Raw genomic sequence first — 19,811 nt, 5'->3', positions numbered from 1 at the left:
TAGTATTGAAATGAAAAAAAAAAATTGCTTGGTTCTTAAGTACCAATGTAGGCTTTGTCCTTAAAGGATTGCACATCTAGACGTTGCTGTTGTAGTCCTAACCTTGTCTTCTTCAGCCACCATTTCCAACTGAAGTGGAAACAATATCTCTAGGCTTAGACTAGTATTTCCTGGCACTCACCTCCTCTTCATCATTCCCTGCTTTCTCTTCGTCTTCATCAGATTTTTTCTTGTAACTGCTGTTCCGACTTGATTTCCTCCTTGTCAACTTGCTATTAGCACGGTCCTTAGATATTTCATCACCAGTGTCGTCCATTTTGTGTTTTTGCTCTTCCTCAGCATCTAATGTCTAAGAGTGACAGTAACAACCAGTTCTTAAATGATATTCCATAGAGAACAGGAGGCTGAATATTGGACATGTTCCACAATACACTTTGATTGGTGAGGGTCTCACTGCTGGGACCTCCACCGATCACCAAATGGAGGTGCCCATTGTCTTAGCTTAGCTTACCTCCTTTTTGCCATCTACAAGACCTTTATAGCATATGGAAGGGGTTGTATGCACTACAGACTATTATGACAGCTTCCATAGCTCCACCACATCTAATGGTGGAATCATCTTCAATGGGAAGGTCGGCACATACAGATGTTTCCACCCTTAATTTAGCTATCTAAGGAATCCAATTTCTCGATAAACCAATTCAATATAATATTGCAATATGCTAAAAAATTTCAAAACTTAGAAGATTGAAATTCCTCACAAGAAGAAACTGACACATATAGCATATCACTTGGTGACACAATATCACAAAACTTCAACTGAAGTCCAGCCAAGAGAAAAAGTAATGACGCATCTGGACATGGTCACATCTCCATTTACTCTTCAAATGGAGTGGGTGACCACTGTCTTGTAGGTTGTGTTGACTTAGGACCTCACAACTATAAGTTCACAATGCCAGTGTTTTTGTGCGGAATAAGTGTGTTTTTATAAGTCCTATTTAGGTTTTCCTAACTTTTCACTAACCTGCATAGTGACCAGCTTGTAGTAAATCCCTTCCTTCTTCATGAGTTCTCCATGGGTTCCTTGCTCAGTTATGACACCTTCATAAAATCCAGCAATAACGTCTGCATTCCGGATTGTGGACAATCGGTGGGCAATGACAATAGTGGTCCGGCCTTCTCTAGCCTACAGAAAAAGTAAAAGTGAAGAACTTACAGGCCATTCAACGGGAGCATTGGAAATGATGGGAAACGTATTTTCAGCTACTGTGACCCCATGACAAGATGAACACGTTAAAAGAAGGTGGGAACATAATCTACCTTATCCAGAGCTGCCTGGACAACAGCTTCACTTTCGGTGTCCAGAGCAGACGTGGCTTCATCCAGAAGAAGAATTTTGGGGTTACGCACCAGAGCCCTGGCAATTGCTATTCTTTGCTTCTGGCCTCCACTAAGTTGAGTTCCTCTTTCTCCGACAAGGGTGTCAAATTTCTGGAAATTCATAAAAATGTGTTCAATATGACACGTTTGGCAAGTACAGTGTGTCTACATTTATGTCTACCACATGATCCACGAATGTCCTCCATCTACTGCTTGATCTAAGCCTACTACACCTTCTAAGTTTACCGCTCCTACCATGTCCCCTGTCTACCGTACCTTCACGGAAAACAGAGGAGATGAACTATATCTTGATGTATTGTGTATCCTGCTTGGATGGAAACCAAGAGAAGGTGAAGAAACAATTTCCCCTAGTGAGGTGACAACCACCAGCGTAGTAGACTTCTCTGCAGTGAATGTTGGGAGTGCGCTGGATTTTGTTTGGTAAAAAACCCACAATTTTGTAGATGGTCATCCTTAAGGGTTTGTTTTCACTTACGAAGTCCCAACCTCCAACTATCAAGACAGAAGGTTAACCATAATACACACAAAAATTTGAACCTTACATCTGGAAGCTTCATGATGAAGTTATAGGCGTTGGCTTCCTTGGTGGCTTGTATAACTTCCTCCATGGTGACATCTTCCCGGCCATATCGGATATTTTCTGCTATAGTGGTATCAAACAGGATGGGCTCCTGGCTCACCACACCGATCATCTCTCTTAAGTATCTGATATTCAGGTTGCGGATATCTTGTCCATCGACAGTGATCTATAAGGAGAAGATGCGAACAGAGTGAAGATATACCCTCGAGTATGAGGAGAATGAAAGGAAAAGCCAGCTGGTGGTGCCGGCCTTCTACTATGACGGATGGTCCATGCTCCCTTGTTCCTCTTACCGTGCCTTCTGCTGGGTCGTAGAATCTCTGAATGAGTTGAACCGTTGTACTTTTTCCACAACCGCTGCTCCCCACAAGGGCCACCGTCTGACCATTGGTCACCGTAAGGTTCAAACCCTTTAAAACCTTCAATGACAAATGTAATTCTTACCGTACACGTCACTAAACAGTGCACATAAATAATACTGTCATACTTCACACATAACACACATTATACACTGCCATAACTAATGTCGCCATACAGTGCCCTAAAGGTAAACCCATGTCACATCAGCCACTTTGCCCATGTTAACAGCGTCATCAGAGTACTATCCAACAAAACAGGATCACTACGGTAAGACTAACCTGGATGTCAGGCCTGGATGGATACGAGAACTTCACATTTGTGAATTGTATGTCTCCCTTAATTTTGTCAGGTTTATGCCCTTTGGTGGAAAAACTGTCTATTTTTGGCTCCTGTGGGGAAAAAAATAGATTAAAATTTCCATCTTGTTATGTAAAAATGCAGAAATAATTTATCATTTTTAACCCCTTAATTAGTTAAAGGCAATCCTGGCACCCAGTGATGACGTCCTACTAGGGACACATCGCACAAAGTTTTACCAGAGCTGGATTTACTTACAACCAATGTTAGACTGTCCCTATCGGTGGCCACATACGGTGTGTGTTTGTATATAATGCATGTGTACTTATTCAGGGTCAATAATGCAGCATTATACATTGTTCGGGGGACTAACATGGCATTATACTGAGTGAGGGCACTATGGTGTTAATTATACTGAGTGTGGTGCACTAATGTGGCATTTTACTGTGTGCGTGGGGGGGGGGCACTAACGTGGCATTATATTGTGTGGGGGCACTAATGTGGCGGGTTACTAACGTGGCATTATACTGTGTGTGGCACTAACGTGGCATTATATTGTGTGGGGCACTAACATGGCATTATACTGTGTGTGGGGCACTAACGTGGCATTATACTATGTGGGGGCACTAATGTGATATTATACTGTGTGGGGTCCCTAATGTGGCATTATATTGTGTGGGGGCACTAATGTGATATTATACTATGTGTGGGGGCACTAACATGGCATTATACTGTGTGGGGGGCACTAACGTGGCATTATACTGTGTGGGGTCCCTAATGTGGCATTATACTATATGGGCAGCACTAACATGGCATTATACTGTGTGGGGGGCACTTATGTGGCATTATACTGTATGGGGTCCCTAATGTGGCATTATATTGTGTGTGGGGCACTAACATGGCATTATACTGTGTGGGGGCACTAACATGGCATTATACTATGTGGGGGGCACTAATGTGATATTATACTGTATGGGCAGCACTAACATGGCATTATACTGTGTGGGGTCCCTAATGTGGCATTATATTGTGTGGGGGCACTAATGTGATATTATACTGTGTGGGGTCCCTAATGTGGCATTATACTGTGTGGGGGGCACTAATGTGATATTATACTGTGTGGGGTCCCTAATGTGGCATTATACTGTGTGGGGGGCACTAATGTGATATTACACTGTGTGGGGTGCACTAATGGGGCATTGATGCTGTTAATGATCTGCAATCAAAACATGGCTTTCATATTCCTCACCAAGATTTGAACATTGTTAATAAAAAAAAAAAAATATTCCTGAAAATAAAAATAATCTACTAAAAAAAAACCCAAAACTTACATTGTCTATAATGTGAAATACTGTAAATGCTGCTCCTCTGGCGTTTGAAAACGCTTCAATGTTGGGCGATGCCTGTCCAACGGCAAAGGCTCCGATAATGACAGAAAAGAAAACCTAAGAGAGTCATAAAAAAAAAACCATCAGGACACTTTATACACAGAATACATTAAAGGCGATGCGCAAATTAAAAAGTTCCACTAAAGGAGTTGTTCACTTTGGACAATGCCTTGTAGGGTCCTGCAGTGCCCCCATAGGAGAAATGAAGCATTACACAATGTCACAGGGTCCTCCAGATACTCATTATAGTCAAGTGCTATTCTGGATGCTGGGTCACCTCTTGTAATACAGAATGATGCTAGGAGTCTCCCTCCCCGCAGGACTACGCTGTTGTATAGGACAGTAATCCTGCGGAAAGGCAGGAACTCGTAGATGACTGCAACGTTTAGAGTCCGAGTCCTGGCAAATATTGCCATGAACTGAATATACCGTCTGAAGTGTATCCTAATAACTGCACCTTACGTCCGTGTCTCCCCCCTCCATGCGTGCTGAGCCCTTCTTCAGACTTAATTACCTAGCCATTGGCCTAGCCCTTATTACTATGGTCCCAGTGTTCCTCGTCATTTATGAGGTAGCCTTCACAACTATAGACAGATACCTTATTAGTATACTGGGAAATCTGGCACGGGAAAATTTACAATTTTTTAAATTTTTTTTGCAAATTTTGCAAGTCAGTTGTACTTACTGTTAGTACGCTCCCAATAGTGTACTCTCCACTTATAATCAGAGTGGTTCCATACCAGAACGCCAATGCATAGGATGCGTATATCATTAAGAACGCAAATCCTATTGACAGGTTCGCCGTGATCGCCTTCCTGATACCAATCTTCTTGGCGTCTTCTAGATTTTTTTCATACCTGGGCAGAAGAATGGGCAGGTTACAAACCAGGTAAACCATCTCTGTGTAGCACCAACAGATTGACAAAAAGAGCCGCGTTCACCTCTTAATTTCCTTAGTTTCTCCACCAAAGGCTACAACAGTCCGGATGGCTGCAAGGACCTCCTCGGCCACGGCTCCCGCTTTGGCGTAAGCCGCCAGTTCCTTGTTAGTAAACGCTGACAATATCTGTGAACAAATAATCAGTTTTACACCGAACTTGCTTCTCGGTGTCATAAAGCGAAGAAGAAATAGAAATCGTAATATTCTACCTTTGCCCAAATAGCCGCTGAAAGTCCCATAACAGGACTGATGGCCAGAATGACCAGGGTCAACTTCCAGCCTCGGACAAAGCCGAGAATAATTCCGGTCAAAAAAGTAGTCAGCGACTGGATCAGCATGCTGATTTTATCTCCGATGCCTTCGTTGATTTTTTGGACATCACTGGAATAAAAAAAAAAAAACATTCAAAAAGATCAAGTTATCATGTGGAAGGGCTGAAGATCAAGAATTGCTGATACAGTGGAAAAGCTGCTCAAGGCGTGCCCTAGGGTCATGGGGATATGGTCACTCCTTAGGGAGAGACCACCGTGTAGGTGTGTGGAGTCTTACAAAGCCATTTTCGATCCACTGAGGGGGATTATGGGAAGAATATGCAAATATGTTTCCCAGGATGTAAATAAGGAAACACTACCTCTGTATGCTGCCCTCTATGGGAAGCTCCCTTGAACATCATGCCCAACTTTCCAACAAGCCTGTGATGCGGGATTTTGCCAAGTCAGTATCATCGCAACTAGGGTCAATCCCATCATCAGTATCAACCCATCCCTAGGGTCAAAAACATACATAGCGTAGAGCAGGGGTGCCAAATACGTCGATCACGATCTACCAGTAGATCCCCGGTGTCTGCTTGTTCACAGCACAGGCTGAGAATCATCTCTGGACACTGGCAGGCCGGGGCCTTGCACTCGTTTGCAGTCAGGGCTGCAGCGGCCCTGCCTGCAAGTGTGCGGAGATGACTCTCAGCCTGCGCTGTGAACAAGCACTCCGGACACTTGCAGGCCGGGCAGCAGCAGCTCCGGGGGAAGACACGCTCCCCACTCTTAGGGATGAAGGGAGCCGGGGTGCTGCTTGTTCACAGCGCAGGCTGAGAGTCATCTCCGCACACTTGCAGGCGAGGCCGTCCCAGCCCTGACTGCAAATGAGTGCAAGGCCCCGGCCTGCCAGTGTCTAGAGATGATTCACAGCCTGCGCTGTGAACAAGCAGACACCGGAGAGCTGTCTCCTGCTCTCACGCTCCGCCCTGCCCACAGGCCCCAGCCCCACCACAAGAAGTGGGTCCCTTGGTCAGTTTATAGAGTAGCTCACATGCTGAAAAAGTGTGAGCACCCCTGGCATAGAGGAAGCCACGGTGCACCCAAATCGGGGGGGTCTTCATGTCGGGAACCTAAGCAAGGTCTCCCTTCAACAAGATCCAAGGGGCACTAACAACTAAGTAATAATATGAATTAGAATTCATCTAAGAATTTTTTTGTCTTTATTACAATTTACGTAAATTTTTGTTGAGGTGTGAAATGTTTTTGACGCCCTTTTTGCATCACGATGTATTCCCCATGGTTCCCGTATTACGTCTTCCTCTGCCTCGCTTTGTAAACAACATGTACAATCTATTTTAAGGTAAATTAGATAATTATGCCCTCCAGGAATCTCCATAGAGACAAATCCGGCAGTCGGGGAGATCAGCACAAGACGTTCCAACACCATGTTGTGACCTGAGCATAAATAACGGAACGCACCAGCCAAAGTCATAAAAAATATAAAAACATCCCATAACGATAATCCCCAGAAATAAGTGGGATGGTCAATGACAAAAAATGGTACCCCTATTAGTTGTCACATATTAATCCCAAAATGGTAACTTGCGGGTGACCCAAGCAATGCCCTAAGCTCCAAAGTGAGCCATATCCCACCATTTTTGGAGCAATTCTAGTCTGAGCTGAAAAGGTTCATACTCACTCGGTCAACCTGGTGTTCAGTTCTCCGGCGTCATTGATATCGAACCAACTGATCTCCTGCCTCAGCACCGCGTGGAAGAAATTTTTTCTTATTTTCTTGATCTGTCGGCCAGCGGACAGTGACCAGAATGAGATCTGGATATAGCCAGCCACAAGAACCGCGAATCCTAACCCGGTGTAATAATAGGCATACCTGCGGGAGGAAGATACTATGTGAGAGTGAACATGGTGTCATCTATGGTTACTACTACGTAGGACAATTAGCATTAGATTAATAAAGTCCATCAAGTCCGACCTATAACTCTACTTACTGACATGTGGATTCAGAGGAAGGCAACAAAAAAAAAAACATTAGACAAATAAGGTCTATTTCAGATCTTTACGAAAATGTCCCACTTAGTTTGGGTTTCCTTCCTTATGAAGACGTTGTCCCAGTTTATGCCACCTCTCAGTAAATGGTGGTCGCCATTATTGTGACCCTATAGACGCCCACTCACAAGCAAACATTGTATGGAAATCTCTTATAAGGCAGTGTCACCAGAATCCAGCATATCAAATCTGTCCTACAGGTAGATAGGTTATAGTCACCAGAACCAGCATATCACCCCAGCCCTGCAGATAGATAGGTTATAGTCACCAGAACCAGTATATCACCCCAGTCCTGCAGATAGATAGGTTACTGTCACCAGACCCAGCATATCACCCCAGCCCTGCAGATAGATAGGTTACTGTCACCAGAACCAGCATATCACCCCAGTCCTGCAGATAGATAGGTTACTGTCACCAGACCCCAGCATATCACCCCAGTCCTGCAGATAGATAGGTTAGTGTCACCAGAACCAGCATATCACCCCAGTCCTGCAGATAGATAGGTTAGTGTCACTTGAATAAAACAGTGTTTTCCTCTTGTGAATCGGCTCCTTCATTGCTGAGATATTGATGTTTTTGTTAATATGCAAATTAGCTTTTTGGAGCTACATGTGTGTTGCCATTGCTCTAAAGAGGTAAATGGTGATACAATGGAGGCAGGGATTCACAATAGGAAAACATTGTATGATTCAGGTGACACTAACCTATCTATCTGCAGGAAATCCAAAGACATAAAAAATTCCAGCTTTCAACCGTGGTCCTTGTAAAACGTAGCGTTTATTCCAGTATTAAAAAACACACATGTTCACAAGCCATATCGTCTCCTAGGTGTATCCATTCCTTACATAGACTCGCTGATGCGTTTCGAAGACATATAGTCTTCTTAGTCGTGGCTACGACTAAGAAGACTATATGTCTTCGAAACGCGTCAGCGAGTCTATGTAAGGAATGGATACACCTAGGAGACGATATGGCTTGTGAACATGTGTGTTTTTTAATACTGGAATAAACGCTACGTTTTACAAGGACCACGGTTGAAAGCTGGAATTTTTTATGTCTTTGGATTTCCTATAATATGACCCATAGCCGGTGGGATTGAATTCCGTGCTTCCTTCGTCCTGAGAGCCACGGGACTATATACATCTCCAAAGGAAGAGAGCAGAAAAAGATTCACAAAAGTAAGTGGGCTGCATTTTTTCTTCTTGTTTTATATCTATCTGCAGGGCTGGGTTATTATGCTGGGTTCTGCTGACACTCCCTTTAAAGATTGTACCGTATATTACACAGTGACCTTCACCTTTCGCTTTTACAACCATGTTACTTGTGTGTTTTGCTCATCTCTACATACGGATAATCAGATATAGATGGCCTGTAAATATCTTATTGTTAATAGATAATCCGGGTATATAATACTTGTACTTTGCACTGAGACATACTGTACTGTACAAACAGATGAAAAGGAACGTACAAGAATCTCCTTTAAGTAGACCATCCCCCTAAAAGACCCCTTTAGAACCACTTTAGGCAGGATGTTATAGAGCAGGAGGAGCTGAGCAGATTCATATATTGGTTTGTGGGACAAGATTCAGTATAACTTGCTATCTCTGCTCTTGTTGAGAAGTCAAGGAGGCGGAGCTAACAGTGATTGACAGCTTCCTCTGTATGCAGATTAATAGAGGGGAGGTGGTCAATCAGTGATAGCTCCGCCTCCTAAATGCTCAACATAGACAGAGCAGAGATGTCAAAGGATAAAGGACAGGTAATAATGAATCTTCTCCCACAATCCTATATATCAATCTGCTCAGCTCCTCCTGCTCTATAACACCCCGCCTGCACATTACACTGTGACACATCCCCTTTAAAAGTCAATAAAAATATGTCCATACACTGCCTGGAAGCAGTGGATCTTAAAACACAATATTAAACATATATACTATGTAGAATCAATCGTATAATGTTATATTACACCATGTACAACTTCTATAAATTCGACAACTGCGACAATTTCAAAATTATTTAAAAAATTGCCATTTACAGGATTGCCCTATCAGGTGTGAACATGACCAAATGACTTCTAATAATCGAGGAACAGAGGCGCAGCCGGGAAGGTCAAACTCTTAAGATTTCTCTATAATAAACAATAAGAAGAATGAAAGGAAGTCTCACGGAGCTGAGGAGGAAGCGGACTCCGCTCCACCCGTACGCTGGCCCTCCACCTATGAATTTGTTTCATCTTTTAGAATCTGGTTAGTAAAATTTGTAATCCCTAAATGTGGCCTAGATAAACCATTACTAATTCATAAATAATCCAACAGGCGTAACGGAGGTAACATGTCCGACTACTCCTGATTTGGGTCATAATCTCCCAGCCCTATGACATAACATGTTATTTAAGGATGGGGGGGGGCGCGGAAGTGAAGCAGCAAAGACCTCAGCGATCACTTGCTGGTTACCGATGATGGATCCACGGTGACTTCACCAGTATCTAGCACATGACCATAGGGGCAAGCAGCTGCCACCCAGTGTCAGTGTCGTGAACTTTACCCCTTCCCAAAAATATGAGATTCCTGACAGCTCTGGAGGTTATGATTTACTACTGTAATTCTCGTTCTTAAAGGGAGTGTCCCTGATAATAACTATTTATATGAGGCAATTACTATTTATGGTTTTGTCTAATATAATGTTTCTAGAACCTCTCCTGTCCTGGATTACATAGAACTGTTAGGGCACAGTGTAATACTTATTCTCCCCTGCGGTGGCGCTGCAGGGAAACTGTACACTTAGTGATGATCAAATGATCATATATCGCACCCTTTCAGGAATGTGGTCAGGTTCTGCGTAAAAAAGTCACAACTTCAAAGTTATTTTTGCACCTATAATTGTAACTTTTTCATGCTTTGTGTGCCGTGATAAATCCAATGCCCATTTAACTTTACCCTCATGACAGTGAGGTATAGGGGGGGGTGATGCAAAAAATTGTACTTACGTCGACATTTGATCTTGGAAAGCCATTGATGCATTTATTATCTCTTCATCTGTTGAGAACAAAAAAAGGAAATCACTCGTTTTGCTAAAAAGTTTCAGAGAAGATAAAATAATTAATAAATAATTATTCGTCTTCCATATTAGGACCGGCTCACATGATCTGGATTGGAGGGGAATATTAATATGGAATTTTTTCCCATTCCCATCCACCAACTTGATTTCTTTTATCACTTAATCAGCTTCGCTCCATTGATTCTAGCAAAGTTGGAATTTATCTCTAGACCTCACCGTTCCTGAGCAATCAGTGCAGTTAGTTTTGGTGCCTGATATGCTAACTAGACTCCCTCATGTCAAGTGGGTGAAGTTAGGCAGGAGCAGACAACGGGGCTCAGGTGATTCAGAGCTCCAATCAGAGACAGTGTCAAAGCTCAGGATCATGCCGCCTTGCCTGCTCCGACCTGATACCACCCACTTGCCATTAGGGAGTCTAGTTAGTATGTCAGACACCAAAATTAACTGCATTCAGGATCAATGGGGGGTGGAGAAAAAATTCCAACTGCACCAGACTCAGCAGAGGGTCATCTATATACAGAGGTATAGCTGGTCATAGGTCACATGATATTATACTCACAAGTCATATTTCTCCCAAAATCAACAAAGCTGTCTGTCATTTCTCCAAAGACGAGCATCATGAGAGGGAGGCCGGCGCCATGGGCCATCGCTGCTACTGTGCCAAGCAACATTAGAAGTTTGTCCACTCCACCAGAATATCGGAACTGGGAAAAAAAGGACAACACATGGTGAATCACATGATCGCTCTCAGCCAATAAACAGCTCCGAAAAGCATCAGGTGACCTGAAAGGTTCCGTTAAACCATTAAGGTCACAGGCGCTTCGACTTGGTATGATGCAGAAGTGTTTGTTTTCTCACCCTCCTCGCCATGACTTTTTTATTTTTCCATTGATGTAGATATAGGAGGGCTTGCTTTTTGCAGGACAAGTTGTATTTGACAATATTTTGGGGAATGTGTATCAAGAAACATTTATTAAAGGAATTTTCCAGGATTATGATATTGATGACCTATCCTTAAGTCATCCTTTTGTCTTCTTCAGTCTGAAGAAGACAAACCAGTGCGACGTACATTGTCTTGTGGCTGTGCTTGGTACTGCAGCTCAACCCCATTTACTTGAATGGGACTGAGCTACTAACAGACCTTGCGTCCAATGAATGTGACATGACTGGACTGTGAAATGGAAGTGGTACCAGATCACTGGTGTTGGGTGTCAGACCCTCACTGGTTTTATATTACTGATATATTACTTTTATTTTTTTTTTTTTTTTTAATATAGTTTATTTTTAGGTTTTTACTACTTTTTCAATATAAAAACACCTGTTCTAAATTTATAATTTTTTTGTTGACATTTTTATTTGTCTGTACAGGCTTGTTTTTTGTAGGACAAGTTGATATTTTCATTGGTACCATTCGGATGTATATATGACTTTTTTTTATTTTTAATGTAGATGGTGAGCCCCATATGGGGATCACAATGTACATTTATTTTCCTATCAGTATGTCTTTATAGAATGAGAGGAAATCCACACAAACACGGGGAGAACATACAAACCCCTTGCAGATGTTGTTCCTGGTGGGATTTGAACCCAGGACTCCAGTGCTGCAAGGCTGCAGTGCTAATCACTGAGCCACCACATTGCCCTGATATATATATATATATATGACTTTTTGATAGACTTCAGATGACTGAGGTTCAAAAGGCTGTGAAAAACCTAAATTTTTCACAGTTGTCTTGCACCTGAGGGGAGGCCATTTTTACAGACTCCCCATATATTATAGTGTAATGAGGGATCTGTGAAAATGGGCAACAACCTATATTATGATGGTCCTTTACAACGTCATGTGATTAGCCCCCAATTATTCCATATCTGGGAGACCAGATGAACAAAAACCAGAAATTTTAGGATTGTTTTTTTTTTCCATTCTGGTTACTTGCGATTGCTAATCTATCACAAAAGTGGATTAGTAAATGGCGTGAGCCTTGTAGCAGTGTGTATCCATTATAGATCTTACAAGCCTGAATCATTAGCGATAAAAGACCATTTTCTGCAATTAAGCTAATTAGATCAGACATTAGGCCGTAGCAACTCGAGACTTCCTGCAAGGAAACATGTACGGTGTGCTCAAGTGGCGACCAAATAATACCCGCAGGTCAAGCGTAAGAGATCTCTCAGATTAAACTGACTAATTGTTTCCTTTATTTTTCTGCTTTGCACTAGTATTTTCCATGGAACCAGAATGGGCAAACCTACCGATGTAGCAGAGCTGAATTTGTCACTGAACTTTACCTGCTCTGCTTTGGACAACCTCAAAAAATTAGATCTGCTGCTGGAACCCCCGGCGATCTGATCTGATCTATGTTCACAAGTGTTCAGACGCTCTGCAGCGCCACTACAGGGCAAATGAAGAATGACATGGTTCTTATTGGAATCAATAAGTCATCTGAAGATGCTGCCATAGGTTGGGTCCTCCAGAGAGAAGAAGAGACTCTTTTTGTAGTCATCCAGGGAATAAAAGAAACCTCACCTCTTTCCCAAAAAATAACAGGGCCACTTTTTCTGTAATAACCCCTTAAAGGTCATTTTGCATGGGCCGTTTTAACCATAGGGCCCTTTCTACTGACCCAGATTGAGCAGGACAGTCCTGCATTTCAGGTGCTGTCCCACTATTCCAGCTCGCAGGTAACAATTTCATATCTGTCTGTGTCCTTAGGATATATATATTTCATGAAGTTCTGGTACATATATATTCTGTTTTTTAAGACCCTGCAGCTTCTTACCATTGTGAAAGGGCTGACCATCTTCGGTTTTTCCTCTTCTTTCTTCTCCTTGGACCAGAATTTTTTTTTCTTGCTGCAATGGAAAAATGAGATAATCCAATCAGATGACATAAAGGACAGGAGCAATGAGATCATATCTAAGCGATGCTGGAAATAGCTCAGTTCTTAGTAACCGACTATATAATTGTATTGTACGGTATTAATGACTGCAAAATGGGGCGATGACCTGCTGGCGGGCGCCATCTGTGGTATGACCCATCAGGAGGTCTGCAGAAGGAGTAGAAAACTGGAGAATGTGGATATTCATGAACCAGTCTGCTGCCTGTTTTTGTACATATCTATATCCCCCCCCCCCCCAAAAAAAAAAAAAGAAAAAAGTGTTGTGCCGTTCCTCTGTTATTCCTCTTGGAAATATGTGTGTAATACTATACAGTCAATGCGCTCACTAGCATAATAGTTAGGAAACTCTATGTACAAAGGAAATTTTAATGCTCAATTTAGTCATATATTTCCAGGAGGCACAACAGAGGAACAATATAATACAGAACCCTAATAAAGGATGCTGGATTGACAAGTCCTCAGAAAATCGTCCTGAATGCAACGTAAAAGGTTCATGGTTAGACAACCATGAAGGAGTCCGCAAAAGACGTCAGACAATGGAGGAAAAACGGAAAAAAAATATCTCACTGCTGAATAAATATAGCAAAGAACGAGCGGACAGAATGATGTATAATATGTATATAATATATGGATTTTCTGTCTGCTCCCTACAGTACAGTAGACATTCCACTACGGCAGCGACATGGTTACGAAATGTCCTGAAGCTATTCTCAGTAATGTTTTGACACTTGCTTATACAGCGACATTGATAAGATTCGGGTTGTGTCCTCGAGAACCCCTGAACTTTGTCCTATTCCTGATGCTGAAGATCACGATCTATATCACTAGGCCGATAGACAGAGCAGATACTGCCTATTTAGGAATGGCTATGCCGGAAAGGCTATATATAGTATAAGGATAGGTTATGCAACTTTATAGGATTTTGTTTATCCAAATCTGTTCAGCTATTCCAAAGATATAAGCCCTTTTAGTGTGGATGCCAATTAGGGTCTACTAGTCAAGTGGGCTGTAACACTGACCTATAGCACACAGAGACCCGCAGTGATTGCAAACCCTAATTTGAATCAATACCAAAGGGGCTTATATCTTTGGAATAGCCAAACAGGTTTGGATAAACAAAACAGCAGAATATTAAGGCAGGTGTGAACCCAGCCTTAAACAAGCTGAATGGTGTCGGACTCCTGCTGATCTCAAATTAATGAACCATCCTTAAGGGGGAGTTCACACGGACTAACGTGCTGCGTGATGTGGCACGTATACGACGTGTGAGACTTTGAGTGCTGTATACGCTCCCATTGATTTCAATGGGAGCCGGGATCGTATACACCGCGTTATTTTGCAAAATCACGGCGTATACGATCCCAGCTCCCATTGAAATCAATGGGAGCGTATACAGCTCTCAAAGTCTCACACGCCGTATACGTGCCACATCACGCGGCACGTTACTCCGTGTGAACTCCCCAAGGGGTCTTGATAACCCTGTTAATGTCCCAGAGACCCCCCCCCCAATCCTACAGAAATGAATAGCACGAGTCATCAGATTTATTCTATTCGGTCATGAAACTTTTTTGTTTTTTGCTACTGTGTGATCTCTATTTTTCCCACCACAACAATCGGACCCCCGCGATTCAGGATAAAGATTTAATTTCTGATAAAAACCACATGTGGCAGTAACCAGGAAACCACAGTTGGCAGAGAAAATGTTTTTACCTGCTTCCCCTTTAATATTATGGGAAAAACATTTCTTTTTATAGACGAGGAATGTGGAATACGTGCGTAACTTCTGGGCAATGGTTTCTATCTGAGGCCTAGGCTGTCAGGCTGCACTACTTCAATGCTGCTGACGTAAGACCTATACATTCCAAAGAATAGGGTCAGGGACGGCGGTGTATACGCTGAAGAGGAGTGCAGTGTCGGTGGATGGTGCAGCCATATTGACACCAACCAGGCCCTAGTGGACGCCCGTCAGGGCCTATTACACAGTGACTAAGCGTTATCCAATCTAACCGTAGTCAGAACGGTCTAATCTCCATTACAGGTCCACATAGTGCCCAATGTCATAAATATTCATGACATAACATCAGCCGGGCTCATAGACCTGATAACATAATGTTCATTGTATAACAGAAAAACAAATATTCTGTAGTGTTGGGAAAATAATTGAAAACCACAATGAACGCTGTTTACTCTGCAATAAAATATGATCATGCGCGGTCATAAAAAAGCTGAAAGTAGAGGCCTTGAGAAATAGAACGGCCTACGGGATCCATGTGCGTGCGGATGTGACCGTGACCATGGAGGTTATGGAGGATGGATAAGAAAGTGTGATCACAGGGATAACCTAGATCTATGACATGCTGGGATATGGGGGGATGGTTTTAGGCCGGAAACGCCGCAATTTGTCCACGGTGGAATTGTGGCGTTTTACAGAAAATGCAAAGTGGATGGGATTCATGCGAATCCCATGCCCACTTTGCGTTTAAAACCGCAGCGCGGACACACTGCGATTTCCAAAACTGGTGCAGTTTTGGAAATTGCAGCATGTCAATTATATCTATGAAAACGCAAGCGGCTTCCCTGTAGATATAATGGTAACAGAAGGTCTGCGGAGGAAAACTCTGTGAACTTTCCGTTTAAAGCGCTGTGCGAAGAACTGCGACGCGTTCCCGCTATGTTTTTTCCCACAGGGCTTTGGCGCTACGGATCGTCCTGTGGGGCCTTAGCCTTAAGGTTTGAACGCTGAGGATTACCAAAGGTTTACAACATGTTCAAAAGCCTTGAAAGATGGATCCATGTTCATGAGGATGTGACCATGACCGTGGAGGTTGGAAAAAAGATGTCATCCCAGGGATAACCTGTATCTATGAAATGGCGGCAAATGCTGAGATATTTTCAAGGTTTGAACACTGAGAATTGTCACTTATGACATGTTCACACACTACATACACGTCAAAAGAAATCTGACAGTGGAATCCATGACAGAAATGTGCCAGTGACCCTGGGATTTTTGTAGTGTTTTTGTTTTGGGGCAAGTATTTTAAGCATTTCTTCCTGCAATGGGCAACCAGTCCAAGACAAGACCGGGCTATAAGTCGGGGAAAATGCTGAGGTCCCCATCACCTCAGGACCCCACTAACCTTATGAGGTGCCCCTTCCCAGATACTCATGGCTACTAATTCCGTTTGTATTACTGAAGGCCAAAGTCCTATTCTCTTGCGGGCGTTTTGTTTGATCATGAATATTTCTTGCCATAAGAAGCGGAGATAAGCAGCTGCCCTATAACTCTGCCTCCGCTTATTTTGATGCATTATATGTTAAAAACCAACGTGCCCGACCTTGTTTAACCCCCTAGTCGCCATATTTTGAAGCCATTTTTGGGACACATATAAATGACTAAGTTTTTTCATTTAGTTTAGAGGAAAGGATGGAATGAAAAAGGAAAAAAAATACGCTATTGTTTTTGTGTCTTATAGCTACATTTATTATTATTCTTCGCCATTTTTGTGGCATGAAAAGTCACAAACTGGAATTTAACATTTCTTGAAACGCCATTTTCTTTTTATGTAGATTGTGAGCCCCATATAGGGATCACAATGTACATTTTTTTCCCTATCAGTATGTCTTTGGAGTATGGGAGGAGATCCACGCAAACACGGGGAGAACATACAAACTCCTTGCAAATGTTGTTCCTGGCGGGATTCAAACCCAGGGCTCCAGCGCTGCAGTGCTAACCACTGAGCCACCATGTTGCCCCCTTGCAATGCCATTTTTTACAATATTGATGGCTGGTTTCCTAAAAGAGGGTGCGAGACTCATCATAAATCTGGTGCATACTCCAAGCGACATGGAGACCGCCAGTGTTGATATAATCGCGGCAGCACCTTATACGTGTATATTTTTTCACGCTTCCAAAATGAGACTTTTTATGGAAAAATATCATTTTTGTTTTAATATAAACTTTTTTAATTTTCTAAACTTTATTAAGTTATTTCCCATTGCAATCTGCATATGAAAACATTAGGCACGGCCTATAGCCATAGCAGGCCAAGGGTCTACAAATGTCTACAAATCCCGCAGTATAGTTGTCGCCCTGGTCTTCCCTATCACCACTGCTGTAGACTAACAGGGCTCTCTGTTTACAAGAAAACTTGTCTTCGTTGCCCATATCAACCAATCACAGCTCTGCTTTCATTTTTCAGGAGGAGAATATAAAATGAAAGCTGCGCCGTGATTGGCTGCTATGGGCAACTCAGACTGTTTTACTTTCAATAAGTTCAAGGCCTAGTCCATGATAAGGAACAGAATATTAACCAAACACTAAACATGTCTGCCCTTCCCATATCAGCACTTCAAACAATGTTTTCTAGGAGGCGGATATATGAAGTGCGATTTTCGACATTTGAATTGACACTTGATCTAGTATTAGGTTACGTCGTTTATGGTGACCGATCTGATTTTCACCAGTCCTTTTGCTACGTGTAGAGATGAGCGAGTACTGTTCGGATCAGGCGATCCGAACAGCACGCTCGCATAGAAATGAATGGACGTAGCCGGCACGTGGGGGGTTAAGCGGCCGGCCGACGTCAAAGCGGAAGTACCAGGTGCATCCATTCATTTCTATGGAGCGTGCTGTTCGGAACGGCTGAACCGAACAGTACTCGCTCATCTCTAGCTACGTGCTTTTATTAGCATGGTTTCACATCTGCGCAGTTTTAGTTCCTTCTTCTGTTTCGTCGTAGGAAGAGAAAGGGCTAAGCAGTAGGACAGATCAGCAGGAACCAACAATGACGGATCCGACTGACTATAATGGGATTGGTTGGGTCAAATGGCGTGCGCGGTCCTGATACTGTATTCTGCGTGACGGCCACAGCTAAGGCTTCTTTTACATCTGCGTAGGAGTCTCTGTAAGAAACTCAGTTGCAGATACTGCCGAAAATCAGTGGAGAGATAAGTCCTGCAAACCCAATGGACCCCATTATAGTCTATGGGGTCCTCGGGTAATCGCTGTTTTAGCGGACGGACTCTCCGTCGTTCGAGTCCCACGCAGAGCATGACGCAACTATGAACCTAGCCTAAGGCAAACTGAATGCATCATAGTGAGCTACGATATTGCGACTTCCAACATCACATCGCTATTCGAGTACGGCACTCAAGACACATTGTTGGGCGGGAATTCGGCCTCATACATCACTATGGCGCAGTGACTTTCCAAAGAAGTGGCCATGACATGGACTGTATCACCCGCACCATACAAAGGCGTCTGCTGCTTTTCCACGGTAAACGAGTAATTTTACCATAAGTAATTTTTGTTAAAAAATTTTTAGGTCAGGGTGACATCCCCATACAGTGATAGTGCGGCAGAATTACTGCGGATTTCTTCCTATAGATCCGTGGTGAAAATTCGCAGCATTTCTGCAACAAAAGCCATCACCTCTCCCTGGATTAATTTAAGAATTATTATTATTATTATTATCAATAATAATAATAATAATAATTATAATAATATTAATTAAGAATCATTAGTAACAATTTCCATTACATGTATCAAAAGATTTACCTTTTCGGTGGGTCTGCAATATCGACTTGAACGTCTCCGACGCCATTAGCTTGGCTTTTCCCCTCGATCCCATTGGCTGCGCTCTTCTTGTCACTTGCCATGTTTAATTACTGCAAATAATCATAATTATATATGATAACCAATACATGATAGAACGAGTCTAATAAGCACCTACACTAATAGGGTAAGAAGAGTAACTACGGGGTAAACCCTTTATATATCGCTACAATGTATATAAAAAGACAAGCGAAAGCTACAGTAATAAACGACTTTCTATGCAATTCCACCGTATACAAGGTAATATATATAATAATAATATTATATATGTGTGTGTGTATAGTACTTATAATAATAAGTTATTCCGATGTAGCAGAGCTGAATTGGTTCATTTACTTTTTTCGGTGTCCATTGTTCTTTCTATACACAAAGACAGTGTAAATCCCAAACTCAGCCCTGCTGCATCTGAGCAGTTTAGCTCTGCTATGTTGGCACTTACCTTTACGGTTCCTTAGCTTGGGTCGTACGGTTATTTCCACAAAGGATGTTGTATAGTCCTGATGTTACAATGTGGAGGGAGACTGAGCAATAGAGGCAGAAAGTACTGAGCTAATGGAGAAAATGTGCTCGCTCACTCCTCCCCTAAGACAATAAATTGGCCTTATTCTCCTGATATGGGCAGATTTGGGTGTCCCTGGCTGCGGCCCCTCCTCGCCCGGTTCCTGGGAGCTGCTGTATGTGTTAATATTTAGTGGAGATAAGAGTAATATTGCAATCTGCTTGTCACGCACTGTCCTGTCTGCAGCTCCTCCTATATACTTATATATACACTGGAGCTGCCTCCCCCTGCTTCCTTCCTGCCTGCTGTCTATGAACTAGTTATGGGGAATGACATCACAGCCTCATGCGGAGGTCACTGGAGTTCTTCTCTCATGTACAGTACCTTTAGCTTACTATATGAAGCGGTATAACATTTGCTATATACTTTATACATTCTGTATCAATAGCCCTGT

The 19,811-nt window shown here is 42.6% G+C and overlaps 1 protein-coding gene across 1 annotated transcript in view; it reads right to left on the bottom strand.

Annotated features, from left to right (window-relative positions):
• The window catches only part of ABCB1 (ATP binding cassette subfamily B member 1), a 32,054-nt gene extending 12,538 nt beyond the window's left edge, over window positions 1-19,516 (bottom strand). The window contains exons 1-16 of the mRNA XM_075271644.1: window positions 19,298-19,516; window positions 18,802-18,911; window positions 13,125-13,197; window positions 10,904-11,048; window positions 10,274-10,322; window positions 6,920-7,111; window positions 5,176-5,347; window positions 4,968-5,092; window positions 4,712-4,883; window positions 3,970-4,083; window positions 2,620-2,730; window positions 2,275-2,400; window positions 1,944-2,147; window positions 1,321-1,491; window positions 1,025-1,186; window positions 182-349 (exon numbers count right to left, since the gene is read on the bottom strand). Of these exons, the coding sequence (XP_075127745.1) occupies window positions 182-349; window positions 1,025-1,186; window positions 1,321-1,491; window positions 1,944-2,147; window positions 2,275-2,400; window positions 2,620-2,730; window positions 3,970-4,083; window positions 4,712-4,883; window positions 4,968-5,092; window positions 5,176-5,347; window positions 6,920-7,111; window positions 10,274-10,322; window positions 10,904-11,048; window positions 13,125-13,197; window positions 18,802-18,902 (2,085 nt within the window). The 5' untranslated portion in view covers window positions 18,903-18,911; window positions 19,298-19,516. The remainder of the gene's footprint in view (window positions 1-181; window positions 350-1,024; window positions 1,187-1,320; window positions 1,492-1,943; window positions 2,148-2,274; window positions 2,401-2,619; window positions 2,731-3,969; window positions 4,084-4,711; window positions 4,884-4,967; window positions 5,093-5,175; window positions 5,348-6,919; window positions 7,112-10,273; window positions 10,323-10,903; window positions 11,049-13,124; window positions 13,198-18,801; window positions 18,912-19,297) is intronic.
• Between the last annotated feature and the right edge of the window lie 295 nt (window positions 19,517-19,811).

Source organism: Leptodactylus fuscus, chromosome 4, assembly GCF_031893055.1.
Source record: "Leptodactylus fuscus isolate aLepFus1 chromosome 4, aLepFus1.hap2, whole genome shotgun sequence".
Classification (NCBI taxonomy): domain Eukaryota; kingdom Metazoa; phylum Chordata; class Amphibia; order Anura; family Leptodactylidae; genus Leptodactylus; species Leptodactylus fuscus.
This window is presented reverse-complemented; position numbering and strand designations above follow the sequence as displayed.